General features: G+C 36.5%; 2 protein-coding genes across 3 annotated transcripts; both read right to left on the bottom strand.

Annotated features, from left to right (window-relative positions):
- Positions 1–241: 241 nt before the first annotated feature.
- On the bottom strand, positions 242–1,006 carry LOC136070031 (uncharacterized). Its single transcript, XM_065779291.1, has one exon. The coding sequence runs from the start codon at positions 1,004–1,006 to the stop codon at positions 242–244; it is 765 nt and encodes a 254-aa protein (XP_065635363.1).
- A 2,004-nt stretch (positions 1,007–3,010) lies between these two features.
- Positions 3,011–10,053, bottom strand: LOC112038494 (protein EARLY FLOWERING 5). Of its 2 annotated transcripts, XM_065779313.1 has the most exons (9): positions 9,792–10,053; positions 8,294–8,387; positions 7,559–7,639; positions 6,170–6,224; positions 5,989–6,058; positions 5,826–5,907; positions 5,296–5,726; positions 4,559–5,092; positions 3,011–3,564 (listed from the first exon to the last, which is right to left on the bottom strand). In XM_065779313.1, exons 1-9 carry the CDS (start codon positions 9,870–9,872, stop codon positions 3,346–3,348), a joined length of 1,647 nt encoding a protein of 548 aa, XP_065635385.1. In that variant the 5' UTR covers positions 9,873–10,053; the 3' UTR covers positions 3,011–3,345. The 2 variants fall into 2 exon arrangements, with proteins under 2 accessions (XP_065635385.1, XP_065635384.1); XM_065779312.1 differs by lacking the exons at positions 7,559–7,639; positions 8,294–8,387; positions 9,792–10,053 and having other exon boundaries at positions 5,989–6,074; positions 6,170–6,260.
- Positions 10,054–18,204: the final 8,151 nt, after the last annotated feature.

Here is an 18,204-nt window from a genome sequence, read left to right as displayed (position 1 = left end):
ACCAACAGGTGATAAGTGGATGTAACAGCCTTCCAACTGTTTAAAGTCGATCTTTCAATTATGGCATTGTAGGAGGATGAAAAATCTACCACAAGGAAGTTCACCTCCTTGGTGACTTGTTGCGGGTATGCCCCCACTGTCACTGGTAATAAAATAATTCCCATAGGTTGTACCTTCATTCTACCAAAACCTATTAGGGGGAGCTCGCTAGTCGGAGCCGGTCTTGTCCTAACCTCATCTGCTAAAAAGCTAGATAATACAAAATATCAGCCGAACTTCCATTATCTATCAGCACCCTTCTAGTCTTGTAGTCAGCAATAAGGAGGGTGATGACAATAGCATCGTCATGAGGGTGATGAATTCTCTTGGCATTCTCGTCTGTGAAGGTGATTGCCTGCTCGTCCGTAGTCCTTGCTCTCGGTGATTGTCCAAAGAGTTGGACGTTTTGCACCACTTTCAAGTATGCCTTCTTTGACTTGGACATCTGTCCTGTAGAACTTCCCCCAAGGATGATTCTTATTTCTCCAAGTGGTGGTCGTGACGATTCCTCTACCTTCCCTTTCAATTTCTCGTCCTTGTGATCTCGTCCAAGGAAATTTCTCAGCTTCCCTTGCCTGATAAGATTCTCAATCTGCTGCTTCAAATCAAAGCATTCGTCCGCATCATGCCCATGATCTCTATGGAAGCGACAATACTTATTCCTATTGCGCTTGTTGGGATCTCCCTTCATCTTCTCCGGCCACTTCAAGGAAGGCTCGTCTTTGATTTGCATAAGGACTTGCTCGAGTGGCATGTTCAAAGGGGTGTACTGTTGATTCCGCGCTGAAGGACCTGCTTTCTTCTCTCTGTCCTTCCTATCTTCTATTCGTCCCTTCTTAGGATGAGGGCCTTGTTCTGACTGACGCATTGGGTTGGCTTCCACTTTCTCAACTCTCTTCCTCTTCTTGGCTATGATAGCATCCTCCGCATTCATAAAGTTCTGGGCTGAATGAACTAGTTCAACCATGGTCTGAGGCGCCTGTTCATATAACTTGTGGATGAACAAATCAGAATGAACCCCATTATAGAATGCTGCCAGAAGGAGCTTATCATCCACCTCGTCCACTGCCAAGGCATCCCTGTTAACCGCGTGATGAAGGACCTCAAACTTTCATTCTCCCCTTACTTTATGGTTAGCAAGCTAGACGAAGAACGTTTGTGCCTCTGCCCTTTAATAAAATTATTAACTAACAACTTGCTTAACTCTTTGAAGGACGTCACTGTGTTAGGAGGTATTTTACTAAACCACACTCATGCACGTCCTTTGAGGGTAGTAGGAAAAGCTCTACACATTATTTCATCTGGAACTCCTTGAAGGTGCATAGTAGTTTTGAAAGTGGCAATATGGTTAAAAGGATCCCTCGTCCCATCATACAAATCTAATGGAGGCATCTTAAACTTGGGTGGCAAAGGGTGAGTATTGATGGAAGCCACAAAGGGGGAATCAATCCTGTGAACTAAGTCTTCTACAGGGTTCGTTTTCCTCATATTCTCCCTCATCTCGTCCATAACTCTTCTCATTTGATCCATTTCCCTTTCCAAATGAGGTACCCTCCGTGAAGCGGTACCCCTTGACTGGTTTTCAGGTTCAACATTCCTTTCCTCTTCTTGACTCTGGGCTCGTTCTTCGGTATTCCATTCATGACGCTGCTTCCTTAAATCAAGTTGTCTGACCAACTCCTGGTTCTGGCGAGTTAACTCTGCCATAGCAGCGGCCATGAATTGCATGTGTTGGAATGAAGATGGTTGCATGGTGGGTGCTGATTGACGGTCGCGATGAGGGTTACTGGAGGCGTCCCTGCTTTGTTGAGGGCCTGGACTAGTAGCCCTAGACTTTGCCCAAACCATTTCAACCCTTTGTTGGAGAAAGAAATCACAGAACTCAACAAATTAAGTTCAAAGGGTAACAAATTTCTTCCCCACAGACGGCGCCAACTGATGAATCATTGGAAATCAGTGGGTTGAAAGGTCCCTAGGATTTGATGATCTTGAAGGGTGAGTCCTGAAAAATCAAAGAAGATCAGAGAAGACTGGTGGTGGCCGGTCTTGAATCCTCCGATGGTAAAGTTAGTGGGTTGAAGTAGAAAAGAAAGCACTTCAAAGACTTCACCGTTTTTTCTAGAAAATAAAGTGTCTCCCCCTTACCTCTGTGTAGAAGGGCCTTTATATAGTGTTAGCCTGACAGTTATTTTTCCTATCGTCGTAGAGTTTAGAGGATTCAGAGATAACTTCCATAACTGCCATGAAAGTTACCTCATTGGGACTTATGTTCAACAGTTAACAGAAGGCTTGGTTCGCAACAACGTGACTCTTGGCTTTTGGAAAAGTTTGCCACTATCAGATAAACCTCATCTGTCCATCACTAAAAACGGACGAGATTTGTTGCTAGTACGTCCCCCAATGGATGAGTGAATGAGGGACAAGTGCAAAAGGACGGTAAGAGAGGGACGAGTGTAAAAGCCACTCATTCTCTACTTTGTACTTTGTCATGGACAGCCATATGGATGAGACATAGCTAAGCACGTTTTCCTTGCACCATCAAATATCATAACATATGAAGAGTGAATCGTCTTTACTTTTCAACAATTTTTCGACATCTAGAAAACAGGAGTTTATTCCTGTACATTATTTTAGAATGTCCAATTACATCTCAAAAAAACAAAGAAAATGCTATACTTAGAGCCCGTTTGGATGGAAGGGGAGTAAAGTAAAATTTGTTAAAAATAAATTAATTTTGGACCAACTCTACTCTACTTCCCCTTCAATCCAAACAGACCATTACCTTCCACTTAGTCAGTCAGAGGGCAATTTTTTTGGCCAAAGTAAGAAACTGAGACACTGAATTATATTTTTTAATAAAAAAAAAAAAAATATATATATATATATATATATAAAAGAGCAGCAAATTAATAAGATCACATCTTCAGCATGTAGCGGCAGATTGAAGAGTATAAAAGTAGACGAATTTAACTACCAGGAAAAAGAAGAGTTCAATTATCTATTAAATGTGGTAAAAGTTTCCAATTACTAAAATGTCTATCATCCTCTGGAGGATATTAGCTCCAAGTTACAGCTATCTCAATAACTCAGATCTTTTGAAAATCAAGCAATTGAAATTTTTCATCATTGATGTTACAAGAGAGATTCCCCAATGAAACAGCACCGAAGCAAACAAAGGCTTAACGGCATCAATAAATTTGTGTTCTCAAAGACCCCAAATCCAACACAGTAACATGTACACTTGGTTTCCTTCGGTTACATGTGTGCCGCCTCTATCCCTGCACCTCCTCACCAGCAACAATTATCTCAGCTATCAAGTGCACCAAGCGCTTTCATGTCCTCCAAAAAGGCCATATATGAGTCGTCAATACTCTGTGGCTTTGGTGCTGATGATGAGTTAGCTGATTCTGGCATTACAATGGTGGGAGCAGCTGGCTGGGTGGCTGTTGCTGTAACTGAGACTGATGGCTTTGGCTTTGCTTTTGGGGCAGCAGTCTCTCTCCTCACTCTAACAGATGCAGGAACCTGTGCTCATATAGGAAACAAGCTAAAGTCAAGGTGTATAACGATTAAAGTTCAAATGTGCAAAAATTCAACTAACAGTAAACTGTAGCCAGACAAACTGGAGTAGCACTTGAATATGCCATCTTTTAAACCCATTTTAGCTCCCTTTGACGTATATGTCATTTTAGACTATTATTTTATCATGTTGTTTGAGTGCACATCTAGTGAAAAGCATAAGTATAGTAATCCAAAAATCATAAGGCTTTACGACACAATATATTCCAACTCCTTCCCATAGGACACTTCAACATTTGACAATTGTCCCCATACTGACAATTTCTGTGCAAACTTTCTAACCATTGTTATCATACCTCTTTGTACATGTAAAAGAGTGTCCTTTATATATTAAAATAAAAGTCTATACTAGCTTAAAAGTCGTTCATTGATGAATATACAAACTCAAATTAAGATAACCAATAACCCTAGAATTTTTTTTTTTAGGTAAGTTACACACGCATCCCGTGAATCTTGAACCCACGACCTCACCCTCCACCTAGCTAGCACTTGCAAGGGGAGTTTCAAATTGAGCTAAAGTTCATTGGCAACAGATAAACCTAGAAATGCTCAAAACATAAATTCACATAGATGATACATATTTGTTCTCCCAGATGACATATGGGGTTGCATTTGTTAAATAACCATTTTCCCAGCTGGACCAAACTGTCTTTCTCTCAATAATGTGTGTGTGCATGTACACAAATATGTATGTATATGGATAAACACAAATGGAGATATAATAGCCATGAATTATTCGAACTCCTTCATATTTATAATTTTCAATTTTGTCTTCTTGATATTCTTAAATTTCTCTAAACAAAAAAGTTTGGCATGTCACCTCAGTTTGAGCCAAATGGATAGATGGGCAGATAGGATGCAAGCACATGACTACCAGAAGAATCTGTTATTTTAAAAAAAAAATCTTTGCACAAAGATCGAGCAAAGGAAAGCAACTAACCATAGCTGTAAGTTCTGGAGTGTGCTGAGCTAGTGGCCTCTTAACAACGGTAGACGCAGCAGATTTTACATAAGACGGTTTTTGAGGAGCTGTTGGCCTATTAAAAGCATGCTCATCTTCTTGGAAAGTTGGAGGAGGACCAGGTGGAAGTGGCGGTCTCATCATGGGGGGAGGCCCAGGGGGAGGACCATATGGTGGCCTTGGCATTAGCGGATGCATCACTCCAGGGTGACCTGCTAGGCCAGGTAGTCCAGGAGTAGCTAACGGAGGCCGCATATCTGGCAGAGGTAGAGGTGGGGGATGACGTGATATTCCCGGGGGTAATACATCAGGTTGTAAAGATGAAAGCAGGGTGGGTCCGGGTACTGGAGGCTGTTGCCTAGGAGGGGGTGGAGGTGGAACCATTTTAGAGAGATCCTTGGTTGCTGAAAAATTATTGATGTCTGAATCAGATGGTGCGCCTTCTAACTGATTACTTGCTGACTTAGGTGGCAGCCCAGGTGGGGGAGGAGGAGGAGGAAGCATGGTTGGCACCTGCATAGGAGAGATATTATTACTATTAAATACAACTTCTTGGAATAACAGGTGCAGAGCCTTGAGATTTAGATTTAAGCCATCAAAGTATATTGTATTTGACAACCACAAATATAATTATCCTGTTCACTAATGCCTATTTAGGTTTTTTATGCATTTGAAGATAGACCACATCCCAAGAAGGTGAATGGAGACAAGCTTACCTGAGAATGCTCATTTGAGGTCAGTCCATCTAACAATGCAGGTTGGTTTATCTCCTTTTCGCCTCCACTGGTACCAGGTGGAGGTGGCTGAACAGACAATTGGGGTGGAGGAGGTGGAGGAGGCAAAGGGCGACTTGAAACTTGATCTTTAGGTGGGGGGCCAGGAGGTGGTGGGGGAGGTAAAGGTGGTGTAGGCAATTGCATAGCCAAATTTACTGAAGCTGGCTGGGGAGGCATTGGAGGTGGAGGAGGTAGAGGCACAGATGCAAGTTTCACAGAGCCATCCCCAGAGTTGACACTGTCAGTATCTGGCAAAGGGGGAGGTGGTGGAGGTGGAGGCTGAGGAGGTGCAGTTAATGCAGCATCTTCTGACTCTGTTTTTGAGGATGATGCAGAACTTGATGAAGCAGCAGATAAGGGAATTCTGGGGCCTGCAGTTAAAAGCAAAGAGAGAGAGAGAGCATATTAATCAACAACATATAAATAATATTTGATTGAGAAAGATGAAAGATTGAGGAATGGGACCAAACCTATTGATGATTTATACATGGGGGGCTTTCCTGGTGGTGGGGCACCAGTAGGATTCAGCGTAGGATGATAATAAACAGAATCCTGCAGCCAAAATTTTTTTATAAGTATTGCTCATGAGTAAGCAAAAACAAATCAGAATGATCTTCAGAAGCCAGATCTTACTTCAGGCTTTGGGTGCTTGTCTTTCTCTTCTTCTTCTGCAGTTGTCCGTCTCCGAGGAGGTCCCAAATGACTGAGCAGAAGATAAGCTATAGTTTGTAAATTAAAACAAACAGATATTAAATAAATAAATAAACCCAACCACATGCACAGAAGCAAATTAGGAAGAAAGATTCTATTTCACCTGAACATAACTGGGGCCTCACCCTTCTCCCGCATTTTGTCTTCATATTCCTGTCCAAGAGAGCAGAGAACTATGTGATCCTCATGGCAGACAAACAATGCTAATAAATTGCAGAAAAATATCAACCCAGACAGGTTTAACATACAGCAGAAATAGAGGCTAATGTTCCTGTAAAATGCCCATCAACTAAACCATACAGTTCAGATACCCAGTCAATTACTGCCAGTTCAGATCATTTCTGAACTTTTCCACAAAGCAGTCAAATCACAGTTAAGGGTGAATTAATGACAGAAATTCAAGGAAGAATGACTTCTGTTGAGGCAAAGTTCATTATACAACTTTTCTTTTTTGGCTAGATCATTATGTAAGTCCTCGGTGGAGGGTGAAGTTGTAGGTTCAAGACCAATCATTGTGCATGTAACTTAAAAAAAAAAAAATATATATATATATATATATACACATATACTATACACTTCATAGAAAAGACTAGTATCACCTGCTTTATAAATATATAATAATAAAAATAAAGACCTATCTCAAAGAGACAGAGGAAAGGGAGTGTGTTCAACAACATTTTTCAGTTTACAGAAAAATATAATCACGAAATCTTTCTTTATTAGTTTAGTTGATAAGACTGAAAATTAGTTAATGAGACACTAAATAAAACTTTGATAAACCCTGAGCGATTTGAACTATTTAAATTGACAAAGGGCCAAGGAGAGAGAGAGAGGTGTTGCATCTTTGGGCAAAAATATTTTTTATGAGTAATATTTGCAGACTGGTATTCTATAAGCTTTCGGTGATTTCATGCAATTAGGAAACAAGTCTCAAACCATAAGCTATTGACTCAAAATAGAACACTTATTAAACCTTGTTATTTATCTAAAGGCATGCAAGCCAACCCATCAAAAATTAAAAACTGCTTAGGATAGACATTTTTTTTTTCTTTTTACAAGTCAGTTTTGGTCCTAAGGGGGGGGAGGACAGAAGAGGAGATTTGAACTAGTGGCCTCTGATTTATGAGACATGATTCCAAGTCAATTGTACTACCCTTGGGCTTTCCACATTTAATCAGCCCAATTCTAAAATGCAAGATTTCTAAATACCCTTCAGGCCCTCACATACTAAACTCATTAGCTTGTTTTCACCCCAAATTTTGCTCCTCAATTTTAATCGCATCAAAAGAATTAGTCATGGCATGGCATAGGGTTTACTGAACGAGCAGCAACTCCATAAGTGATCATGTCAAAAATGAATGCTGATTGACTACTTTGCATTCACAAACTGCACACCATTATTTATGTATATGTTAACAATTTCCTCACTCACCCACATTAAAATGACCACTGTAGTAATTCATATGCAAGGAAGTGTATATAAAATCTTNCCTCTTTTTTATGACAAGGTTATAAGTGTCCTCTAGTTGTCTCTTCTTGTGTTTTCTTGCTTTGTCCAAAGCACCATCAGCTTCTGCAACAATTAATAACACAAATGGGTAAATTTAAACAGGAAAATCTACCTAACCAAGATGCAAGCTAAATTTAAAAGAGAAAAAAAAAATCTACACAAACTACCAAAAAACAATAGAATGAAGTGCACATAACACATAACAAAACTGCAGGGGGGGTGGGGGGGAGAGAAAGAAGTGGGTGGGGGTGGGAGGCAAAAACAGGAAAGAGACTAAATAATACATGCCCCTCTGCTCCTAAATTAAGGTCCATATTTCCTTTTCAAGCAGTATGTTAAAGTTTACATACAATAATAGGCAGGTGAAGAACATTTCGTGTTGGTTCCTTCAAATTTGGGTTCTGTGAAAGTGGGCTATTACTTGGGGACAGAGTGAGTATATAATTATATGATTCTAATTTGATAATAATGTTTCCAATAGTATTAAAAATACTAAAATCCAAGAACAGTCTTTTATGTATAATGAGATACACAAGTAATTACTATTTAGCCAAAAAATTAATATTTATTCATTTATGTATTATTTCTAATGCAATACATTGACTTGTTTTGTTATAATCATGTTATAAGTGAAAGAAAGCTTCTTTTGAAATGTAAGGCAATCAATTTCACAGTTCTCAAATGGCAGACCTTCAATTCAAATAGAACATGACTTACTCATCATTTCCAACTTATCAATTTGCTCCTTAAGAGTATCAGGATCCTTCTTCAAGAGTCCCACCTCTCTCACCTTTTTCCTTTCTTTCTTGTTCTGTAAATCACAAATAACAACGTCAAAAAAAAAAAAAAATTTAAATAAAATATAATAAAATAAAAGAATGATGATTCAAACCATGCATTAAGCCAATACTACTCCTTCCACAATCAAATCGCACACACAAATGCGCTTCAAGAAATTTAGAAACCTACGTAGAGCACTTCAAGATACGCACATAAAGATATGACACACGCATCTTATTTTAGATAAGTTAAGTTTCAGTCCCCAACCAACTGTGCTACACCTCGGGTTACAAATTACAACTCATTATGAGCAATCAAAACCAAGGACATTTGATTAGGGAAGCAACGAAGAGCATGACTTCAGATAAAATAAAACGGAGGAAAAGAATTCATATGGTCGACCCTAACTAATCCATCCAGGCTCCATAGCCAGCCCCAAAAAAATATTCAACGAATCCTACTGATATACCTATTTGCCATGTAAGAGTGATTGCAAATGAACCTCAACTTGAAGCCACAATAATCCTAATGCCACACCACGCCACAAATGATTAGTCACCGACATCTATTGCCCACGCAATCAAGTGTACAGTATATATATAAGTTCAAATTGTTTACTTGGGCGCATACTATGTTGCTAATTTAAAATTATTGGAAAGAATAACAATGCAATAGTTCATTTTTCCATAGCAGTGATACACAAACACAAACAAGCACAATAATCCTAATGCCACACCACACCACACAAATGATTAGTCACCGACATCTATTGCCCACGCAATCCAGTGTACAGTATATATATAAGTTCAAATTGTTTACTTGGGCGCATACCATGTTGCCAATTTAAAATTATTGGAAAGAATAACAATGCAATAGTTCATTTTTCCATGGCAGTGATACACACACACAAACAAGCACAAGTAACCAATAAATCTTCAATCAAAATTAAATTCACAAAATATAAACTTTTTGAGCTATCTTGGCATGTAAAAAATGTTCATTGATTTTCTCAGCAAAAACTAAATTAGGGCAAACGAAATTGAAGGCAGTGAGTGCTATTACTTACAAATCGATTGAATTCAAGAAAAATTAATGAAAGAAAAGAAATAGAGACGAAACGGTGTAGTTTAAGAGAGAGTGAGTACCCGTTTCAATTCCCTCTTGCGGAGCTCCTTCCGGTAAGCGTCCGTAGGGTTCATCACCTTCCCTCCCTTCGTCTAAATCTTCAATCAAAATTAAATTCACAAAATATAAACTTTTTGAGCTATCTTGGCATGTAAAAAATGTTCATTGATTTTCTCAGCAAAAACTAAATTAGGGCAAACGAAATTGAAGGCAGTGAGTGCTATTACTTACAAATCGATTGAATTCAAGAAAAATTAATGAAAGAAAAGAAATAGAGACGAAACGGTGTAGTTTAAGAGAGAGTGAGTACCCGTTTCAATTCCCTCTTGCGGAGCTCCTTCCGGTAAGCGTCCGTAGGGTTCATCACCTTCCCTCCCTTCGTCGTCTTCATTTTTTCAGATCTCTCTCTCTCTCTCTCTCTCTCTCTCTGTGTTCAAAATCAAATCAAATTCCCTCTTTTAATTTCTTCTTGTTACACTATGATTTTTCTTCTGCTTCTGCTTCTGCTTCTTCCTCGATTTCAATCTCTCTCTGTGTTCAGAGTTTTGGATAATCGCAAATATATTGTTATTGTTATATAGACGTGTAGTATTGGCTCTGAGCTTCATCAAAAAAAAAAAAAAGTATTGGTTCTGAGCTTGGGCTGGCCCTTTGTAAGCTAAGCACAATACTTGATAGAGTGGGCTGAAGCCCTGTTTACTAAGGTGGTAACGATCTACACAGCCCATTGTTTTTTACGGGTTTAGTTCTGGACTTGAGCTACAAGTCCATGGTCTAGCTTTTCTTTTCTTTTTTTTGAGAAACATCCATGGTCTAGCTATGCGGATAGAGTACGAGTAATGTAATAGTTACAAACTCACAAAATATTTTACAACTCTTTTATAAATTATTGATGTGATAAATTTTTACTAGTTTTTATTTGGATATACTATTAACATTATTTTTTTCGCTTACCAATAATCACTCATCAGTGGGTTCCATTTAGCTTAATTGGTAAAGTTTTTGATAGTTGAATAAAAGATCTAAGGTTCAATTTCTGCCTATACTAAAAACTGATTAGTGTCTTAATCTGGTAATAAAAAACTATCATCAGGAGCAGACACCATAAGTTAAGAATTGAAACTATCTATAAAAAAATAAATAAATAAAAAACTATTCATTACATCAACAGTTTGTAGAAAAAAAAAATGTAACTCTAACATTTTCTAGAGTAAAAAACTAGTATATGTTAGAGCATCTCCAGTAGACTCTCCAAAATTTTGTACTGTTTGGAGAATGAATAGTTCATTTTAGCTTTTAGCTACTTACTATTTCAAATACATTTTCCAACAGACTCTCTATCTTTTATCTATTCCATTTAAATATTATTTCTTCATTCTTTTTTTAATCTTTCTTTGTTTGTTTTTTCAATCTTCCTTCATTTATTTCTAATGACTATATATTTTTCAAATACCCAATAACCATATTTTTAAAATCTCCCAATGGTAATATTTTTAAATTTTTCCTAATGATATTTTTTTAACAAATCTCATGAAGGACTTGTGGTAACGATATAGTGAGTTCTAGGTCATCTAATTTTAACTAGAAATTATTCTAAAAAAATATTAACTAAAAATGCTACATTCACAATTGTGGGGCCCGTGGGCCTGATAGCCTCAGCCCATCGTGTAGTAGGCCCAAGGCCGACGCCGAGGAAGACTGACCATCCAAGACTAAGTTGGGGAAAGCCTCTTTTTTGACCCACGCCGAGGACCTCTTCGTCCTCGGCATACTAAGGATAATTTTGGGAAGGGACAAGCCCAGAGCAAGCTGTCACATTCACACTTAATGCATTCACCTAACCCTTCTGTCCGCATTAATGAGGATATAACCCCTTAGCAGGGCAACGTTGATCAGAGCGAACCACTTGAGTACTGATAAGGCCTCTGATGGGACGGACGGCTAGAAGAAAGGCGAATGGATGATCAACAGATGGAAGAAGGAGATAGGAAGATGAAGACTATATAAGAAAAGCAAGTAAAGTAAGATAGGAGGGGGGGGGGGAGAAAAGAGAGGAAGAAAAGGGGCTCCTCGGCCACGGGCCGAGGAGCATCCCCCAGTTGTAAATAAACTCTAAGTATTTTTTAATAAAAAAGAGTTCATGCTTGGTGAACGACGGCTAATGCCTAAACCTTCAACCCACTCTCTACAAATTTATTGTTTGGGCTTGTTGGGCTGAAAACCCATTCATACTTAGGGTCAAATCCAAATTGAGTCCCTACAATTGGCGCCGTCTGTGGGAAGGATTAGTGTGCTGGCCGACGCACCAGGCGGCTGTTCTAAGTGGTCGTTTTACAATAGGTTAGCGAAGTATATAAAAAAAAAAAAAAAAGATTTGACAGCGAAAAAAGAGATCTTGATATTATTTCATAAATAGAAACAGTACAAATTACAATCAGAGGCTCAGACAGGCGTGTTTCACAAACAAATTTACAAGCTAATCCTACCAGCTAGTTCTACAATCAGAGGCCCAGGTGGACCCGCCCTAAAAAACTAGCCGGAGGGAAGTGTCAAGTCGTGCTTTTATTGGCATCAAGAGAATGGGAGAGCTTGACACTAAAAGCAGGGAAGGGGGGGGGGGGGCAGCTTGTTTCAAGGCCACCAACAACTCCTTTTTATTATTTCTAATGCAATACATTCACTTATTTTGTTATAATCATGTTATAAGTGAAAGAAAGCTTCTTTTGAAATGTAAGGCAATCAATTTCACAGTTCTCAAATGGCAGACCTTCAATTCAAATAGAACATGACTTACTCATCATTTCCAACTTATCAATTTGCTCCTTAAGAGTATCAGGATCCTTCTTCAAGAGTCCCACCTCTCTCACCTTTTTCCTTTCTTTCTTGTTCTGTAAATCACAAATAACAACGTCAAAAAAAATAAATAAATAAAATATAATATAATAAAATAAAAGAATGATGATTCAAACCATGCATTAAGCCAATACTACTCCTTCCACAATCAAATCGCATACACAAATGCGCTTCAAGAAATTTAGAAACCTACGTAGAGCACTTCAAGATACGCACATAAAGATATGACACACGCATCTTATTTTAGATAAGTTAAGTTTCAGTCCCCAACCAATTGTGCTACACCTCGGGTTACAAATTACAACTCATTATGAGCAATCAAAACCAAGGACATGTTGATTAGGGAAGCAACGAAGAGCATGACTTCAGATAAAATAAAACGGAGGAAAAGAATTCATATGGTCGACCCTAACTAATCCATCCAGGCTCCATAGCCGGCCCCAAAAAAATATTCAACGAATCCTATTGATATACCTATTTGCCATGTAAGAGTGATTGCAAATGAACCTCAACTTGAAGCCACAATAATCCTAATGCCACACCACACCACACAAATGATTAGTCACTGACATCTATTGCCCACGCAATCAAGTGTACAGTATATACATATATATATAAGTTCAAATTGTTTACTTGGGCGCATACTATGTTGCTAATTTAAAATTATTGGAAAGAATAACAATGCAACAGTTCATTTTTCCATAGCAGTGATACACAAACACAAACAAGCACAACCAATAAATCTTCAATCAAAATTAAATTCACAAAATATAAACTTTTTGAGCTATCTTGGCATGTAAAAAATGTTCATTGATTTTCTCAGCAAAAACTAAATTAGGGCAAACGAAATTGAAGGCAGTGAGTGCTATTACTTACAAATCGATTGAATTCAAGAAAAATTAATGAAAGAAAAGAAATAGAGACGAAACGGTGTAGTTTAAGAGAGAGTGAGTACCCGTTTCAATTCCCTCTTGCGGAGCTCCTTCCGGTAAGCGTCCGTAGGGTTCATCACCTTCCCTCCCTTCGTCGTCTTCATTTTCTTCAGATCACTCTCTCTCTCTCTCTGTTCAAAATCAAATCAAATTCCCTCTTTTAATTTCTTCTTGTTACACTATGATTTTTCTTCTGCTTCTGCTTCTGCTTCTTCCTCGATTTCAATCTCTCTCTGTGTTCAGAGTTTTGGATAATCGCAAATATATTGTTATTGTTATATAGATGTGTAGTATTGGCTCTGAGCTTCATCAAAAAAAAAGTATTGGTTCTGAGCTTGGGCTGGCCCTTTGTAAGCTAAGCATAATACTTGATAGAGTGGGCTGAAGCCCTGTTTACTAAGGTGGTAACCATCTACACAGCCCATTGTTTTTTACGGGTTTAGTTCTGGACTTGAGCTACAAGTCCATGGTCTAGCTTTTCTTTTCTTTTTTTTTGAGAAACATCCATGGTCTAGCTATGCGGATAGAATATGAGTAATGTAATAGTTACAAACTCACAAAATATTTTACAACTCTTTTATAAATTATTGATACGATAAATTTTTACTAGTTTTTATTTGGATCCACTATTAACATTATTTTTTCACTTATCAATAATCACTCATCAGTGGGTTCCATTTAACTTAATTGGTAAAGTCTTTGATAGTTGAATAAAAGATCTAAGGTTCAATATCTACCTATACCAAAAACTGATTAGTGTCTTATATCTTCAGTAGACTCTCCAAAATTTTGTACTGTTTGGAGAATGAATAGTTCATTTTACCTTTTACCTACTTACTATTTCAAATACATTTTCCAACAGACTCTCTATCTTTTATCTATTCCATTTAAATATTATTTCTTCATTCTTTTTTTAATCTTTCTTTGTTTGTTTTTTCAATCTTCCTTCATTTATTTCTAATGACTATATTTTTTCAAATACCCAATAACCATATTTTTAAAATCTCCCAATGGTAATATTTTTAAATTTTTCCTAATGATATTTTTTTAACAAATCTCATGAAGGACTTTTGGTAACGATATAGTGAGTTCTAGGTCATCTAATTTTAACTAGAAATTATTCTAAAAAAATATTAACTAAAAATGCTACATTCACAATATTTTGTACAATACTTTCACAGTAACTCCTATGTGATAAGTTATTGTTGATTCTAATTTGAACTCACTAGTCACCACTTAAATTTTTTTTTTCTCACAATAATAGCCAATAACAACCTATCACTTAAAATTTATTGTGAAAATATTTTGGTAGCGTTTCTTAATTTTAATTTCTTATTCTTAATTTTATTTTTCCCTTTTTTTTTTTCATCCATACAATTTCTTCTTTCCTTTCTTTCTTTTTTTTTTTTTTTCCCCTCTTTTTTCTCCTTCACACACGTACCCTTTCTTTCCTCTTTTTCCCTAGCCATTGTGATTGTTGAGTAAAAGTTAAATATTTTAATGGTTGTGTTGAATTTTTTATTCCTATTAATTCTTTTGCTAATGAACAGTAGGTCATCAGACCAAGAAAGCTACTGTTCATTAGCAAACAATTTTTTGCTGATGAATAGTGAATTAGAGAGATTGTTGAAGCAAGTTTTTGTGGGTTTACTCTCCAAATTTTGGGTTTAGATAATTTGTTGGAGATGCTCTTAGCTTAATTTCTCTACTCTCAAAAATTGACTTTCAAGAAAAGAGCACGACTTTGTTGTTGTTGTTGTTTTTTTTTTTTTTTTTTTTTTTGGTGCAAAAATTCTCTTGGTTAATATTACCATCATTACTTTGATGACATACAAAATATGATTTATAAGCAGTGATATGATGGATAAAATATCAAGGTTTTGGAACTAACAAGGGTATATATTCTATGTTTACAAAAGAATATGGCGTCATTGTTTGTATTTACTTTGATGATATGCTCATGTTTGGGACGAATTTGAAAGATGTGTGTAAAACCAAAAAGGTGTCTTACTTATGGATTTAAAATGAAATGTTTAAATGAATCAAATCCTATTTTTGGAATCAAACTAAACTGGCATAGGGGAGTTTTGTACTATGTCAATCTTATTATTCTAATGAAAACTACCTAAAAGCATCCACAGCAGTGGAGTTATTTTTTAGCTATTTGGCAACACAAAAAGCTACTTTATCTATTTTACCTACTCATTTTACAGAACATCCAGCAATAGTAGATTTATTTTAGCTTTCAACACAATAAAATAATATATCTACTACAATAAAATAATACTTTCCACTACCAAAAAAAAAACCACAAACTGATCAATGGCACAATCCACAACCACTACCAACCAAGAACAACCACCTAAGGTCTTTGTGTTGGTACAGCCAATCCATGTACCTCTTCCACAGAGCCCTAGGATCTTTCTCCAAAGCTTCAATCTTCTTCTTCTGCTTCAAAATCTCAAGATTCAACGAAGACAACAATGATAGCTCGGCGGAGATCTTGCGCCTCGGACTGAGTCTGATCGGCGAGTTTAGGCTGCAAGCGAGTTGGGAATGCCAACAAGTCACGTCGGAGCTAGTGGATTGGTCTAAGGAGAGGCTTTTGGGCTTGAGAGATGGAGAAGATGAACAAATGCCTAAGATCAAAGCCATTGGAGATCGCAAGGTTTTGAATTTCTGAGCTAAGAAATTTTGGGTTTGTGTTTGTCTGTGTGTTTGTGTATTGGGGTTTTTTTCTGTTGGTTTAGGGTCACATGGTTCACAGTCGGAGAGAGAGAAAAAGAAAGAAAAGATAAAATATTTTTTTAATGAGAGAAGAGGAGAGTTTAATAAAATATTATTATTTTATTTTTAGCTACTTGCTACAGTGCACAGCCATAAATAGATGTGCACTGTAACAAGTGGCTAAAAATTTTTAGCTATAGCACCATTATGTATTTTAAGTATTAGTGGTGCTAAAAATAGCAATATAGCTATTTACCACCACTATTGCTAGTGCTCATATATATTCTATATTTACAAAAGAATATGGTGTCATTGTTTGTATTTACTTTGATGATATGCTCATGTCTGAGACGAATTTGAAAGATGTGTGTAAAACCAAAAGGTGTCTTACTTATGGATTTAAAATGAAATGCTTAAATGAATCAAATCCTATTTTTGGAATCAAATGAAACTGGCATAGGGGGGAGTATTGTACTATGTCAATCTTATTATTCCAATGAAAACTATCTAAGCCACTTCTTTAGGAATGTTATTCCTTGCGGTGGTGAGTGTTCTTGTCCTTTACTCTACATCTCTTAGTTAGGTTCATTCGGGTGGTGAAGTCTTCTATCCGTTCTATGTGTCTATCTATCTCTCTATACTTAAAAAAAAAAAAAAAAATGGAGTATCACATACTGAGAATTGACAAAAGATTAAAACCACATATTTAGGAGCCGTTTAGTACATGTGTTTAAATATATGTTTTTAGTTTTTAAATAACATTACACGTATTTTCACATATTTTTTCACCTACACATATTTCAAAAAATACAAACAACGTAACTAGAATAACATTACCAAACGACTCCTAACTCTTTACAACATTACTTGATAGACTTTCTTAGGGGAAATATTATGTACTCTCGGAGTATCATAAATGCGTACTCCCTCCTCTCACATGAATGGTAGGTCCCACTAATTAAATTCATGGTGGGACCTACCATTCATGTGAGAGGAGGGAGTACGCATTTATGATACTCCGAGAGTACCTAATAATTTTCCATTTTTTAGGGGGTTGATTAATATCTTTAAGAAAAATGCTAAAATTATTATAAGTTTAACTATATAAAACTTACAAACTAAAGTGACAATAAATGTAATTGATGAGATTTAATCAAAGAAGTCAATACTGTATTGGTACCAACCGTACTGACCATATATACTATATCAGCCATTAAACCAATATCGATACTCCTCTAAAACATACTAGATAAAATGCCGGGTTGTATTGAGGATTTTTCAAGCATTTCGATCAATATTGATGTTTCAACCGATACTATAAAATACTTAAAAGTGTGTTAAATTTAAATTATATCTTTATAGACATTTGAATAAATAAATATATACAAACATGAATTTATAGTTTCACTATAATCACTCTATCTTTAAAGTGAAACTTAATTTCAACCACCTAATAAATGAGAGTTTGATTTTGATTTTTTATTTTATGATTGGTGATATATCAATTTTTAAAAACTATATAGTAAAATTTGTAATATCTTTACTTTTATTCTATCTTTAAAGTGAGTAGATTTTTGCATTAAAAAAAAAAAAAAAAAGAGTAGACTTGTACATAAAAAGAGCATTTATTACTTCTTCCTTTTTTGTGGTAATTATTAAGTTATTACAAAACAACCCAAACTCTAATATATAAGTTTTTTTTTTTTTTTTTTTTTAAGTACACCAAGAGGGGGGAAATTCAAATTACATAAAATTTGAAGATAAGGACCACCCTCTCTTAGCTAGAACATTGGCACACATTCATTTCACAATAGGTATGCTTCACTTCACTCATATAAAAAGCTTGGACTAAATTCCTGCAATCATTTCACAATGGAACCATTATTGCCAACACAATCTCCATCGCATCGAGTTCTCCCACTAGATGATGGATTTCTAGCTTCCTTGCTAAAATGAGACCATCTTGTAAGGCCCAAGTTTCAGCCAGCAAGCTAAAAGCTTGTCCTATAGCCCTACATCCCCCCAAATTACCCACTTTATTACGGACAAACCTGCCCCACCAGCCTAATTAATGCTCATCACAAAGGCACCATAAGTATTGAGCTTGAACCTTACACGCAAGATAGTTAGTAATTGCCAATGTGTTAGATTGATCAAATATTATATCCATTATAATACACTGCAGGTCCGTTTGAGAACAACTTATTTAAT

The sequence above is a fragment of the Quercus suber genome, unplaced genomic scaffold (assembly GCF_002906115.3).
Source record: "Quercus suber isolate HL8 unplaced genomic scaffold, Cork oak 2.0 scaffold_204, whole genome shotgun sequence".
NCBI classification, from domain to species: domain Eukaryota; kingdom Viridiplantae; phylum Streptophyta; class Magnoliopsida; order Fagales; family Fagaceae; genus Quercus; species Quercus suber.
The sequence above is the reverse complement of the archived record's forward strand: the minus strand, read 5'-3'. Positions and strand labels throughout refer to the sequence as shown.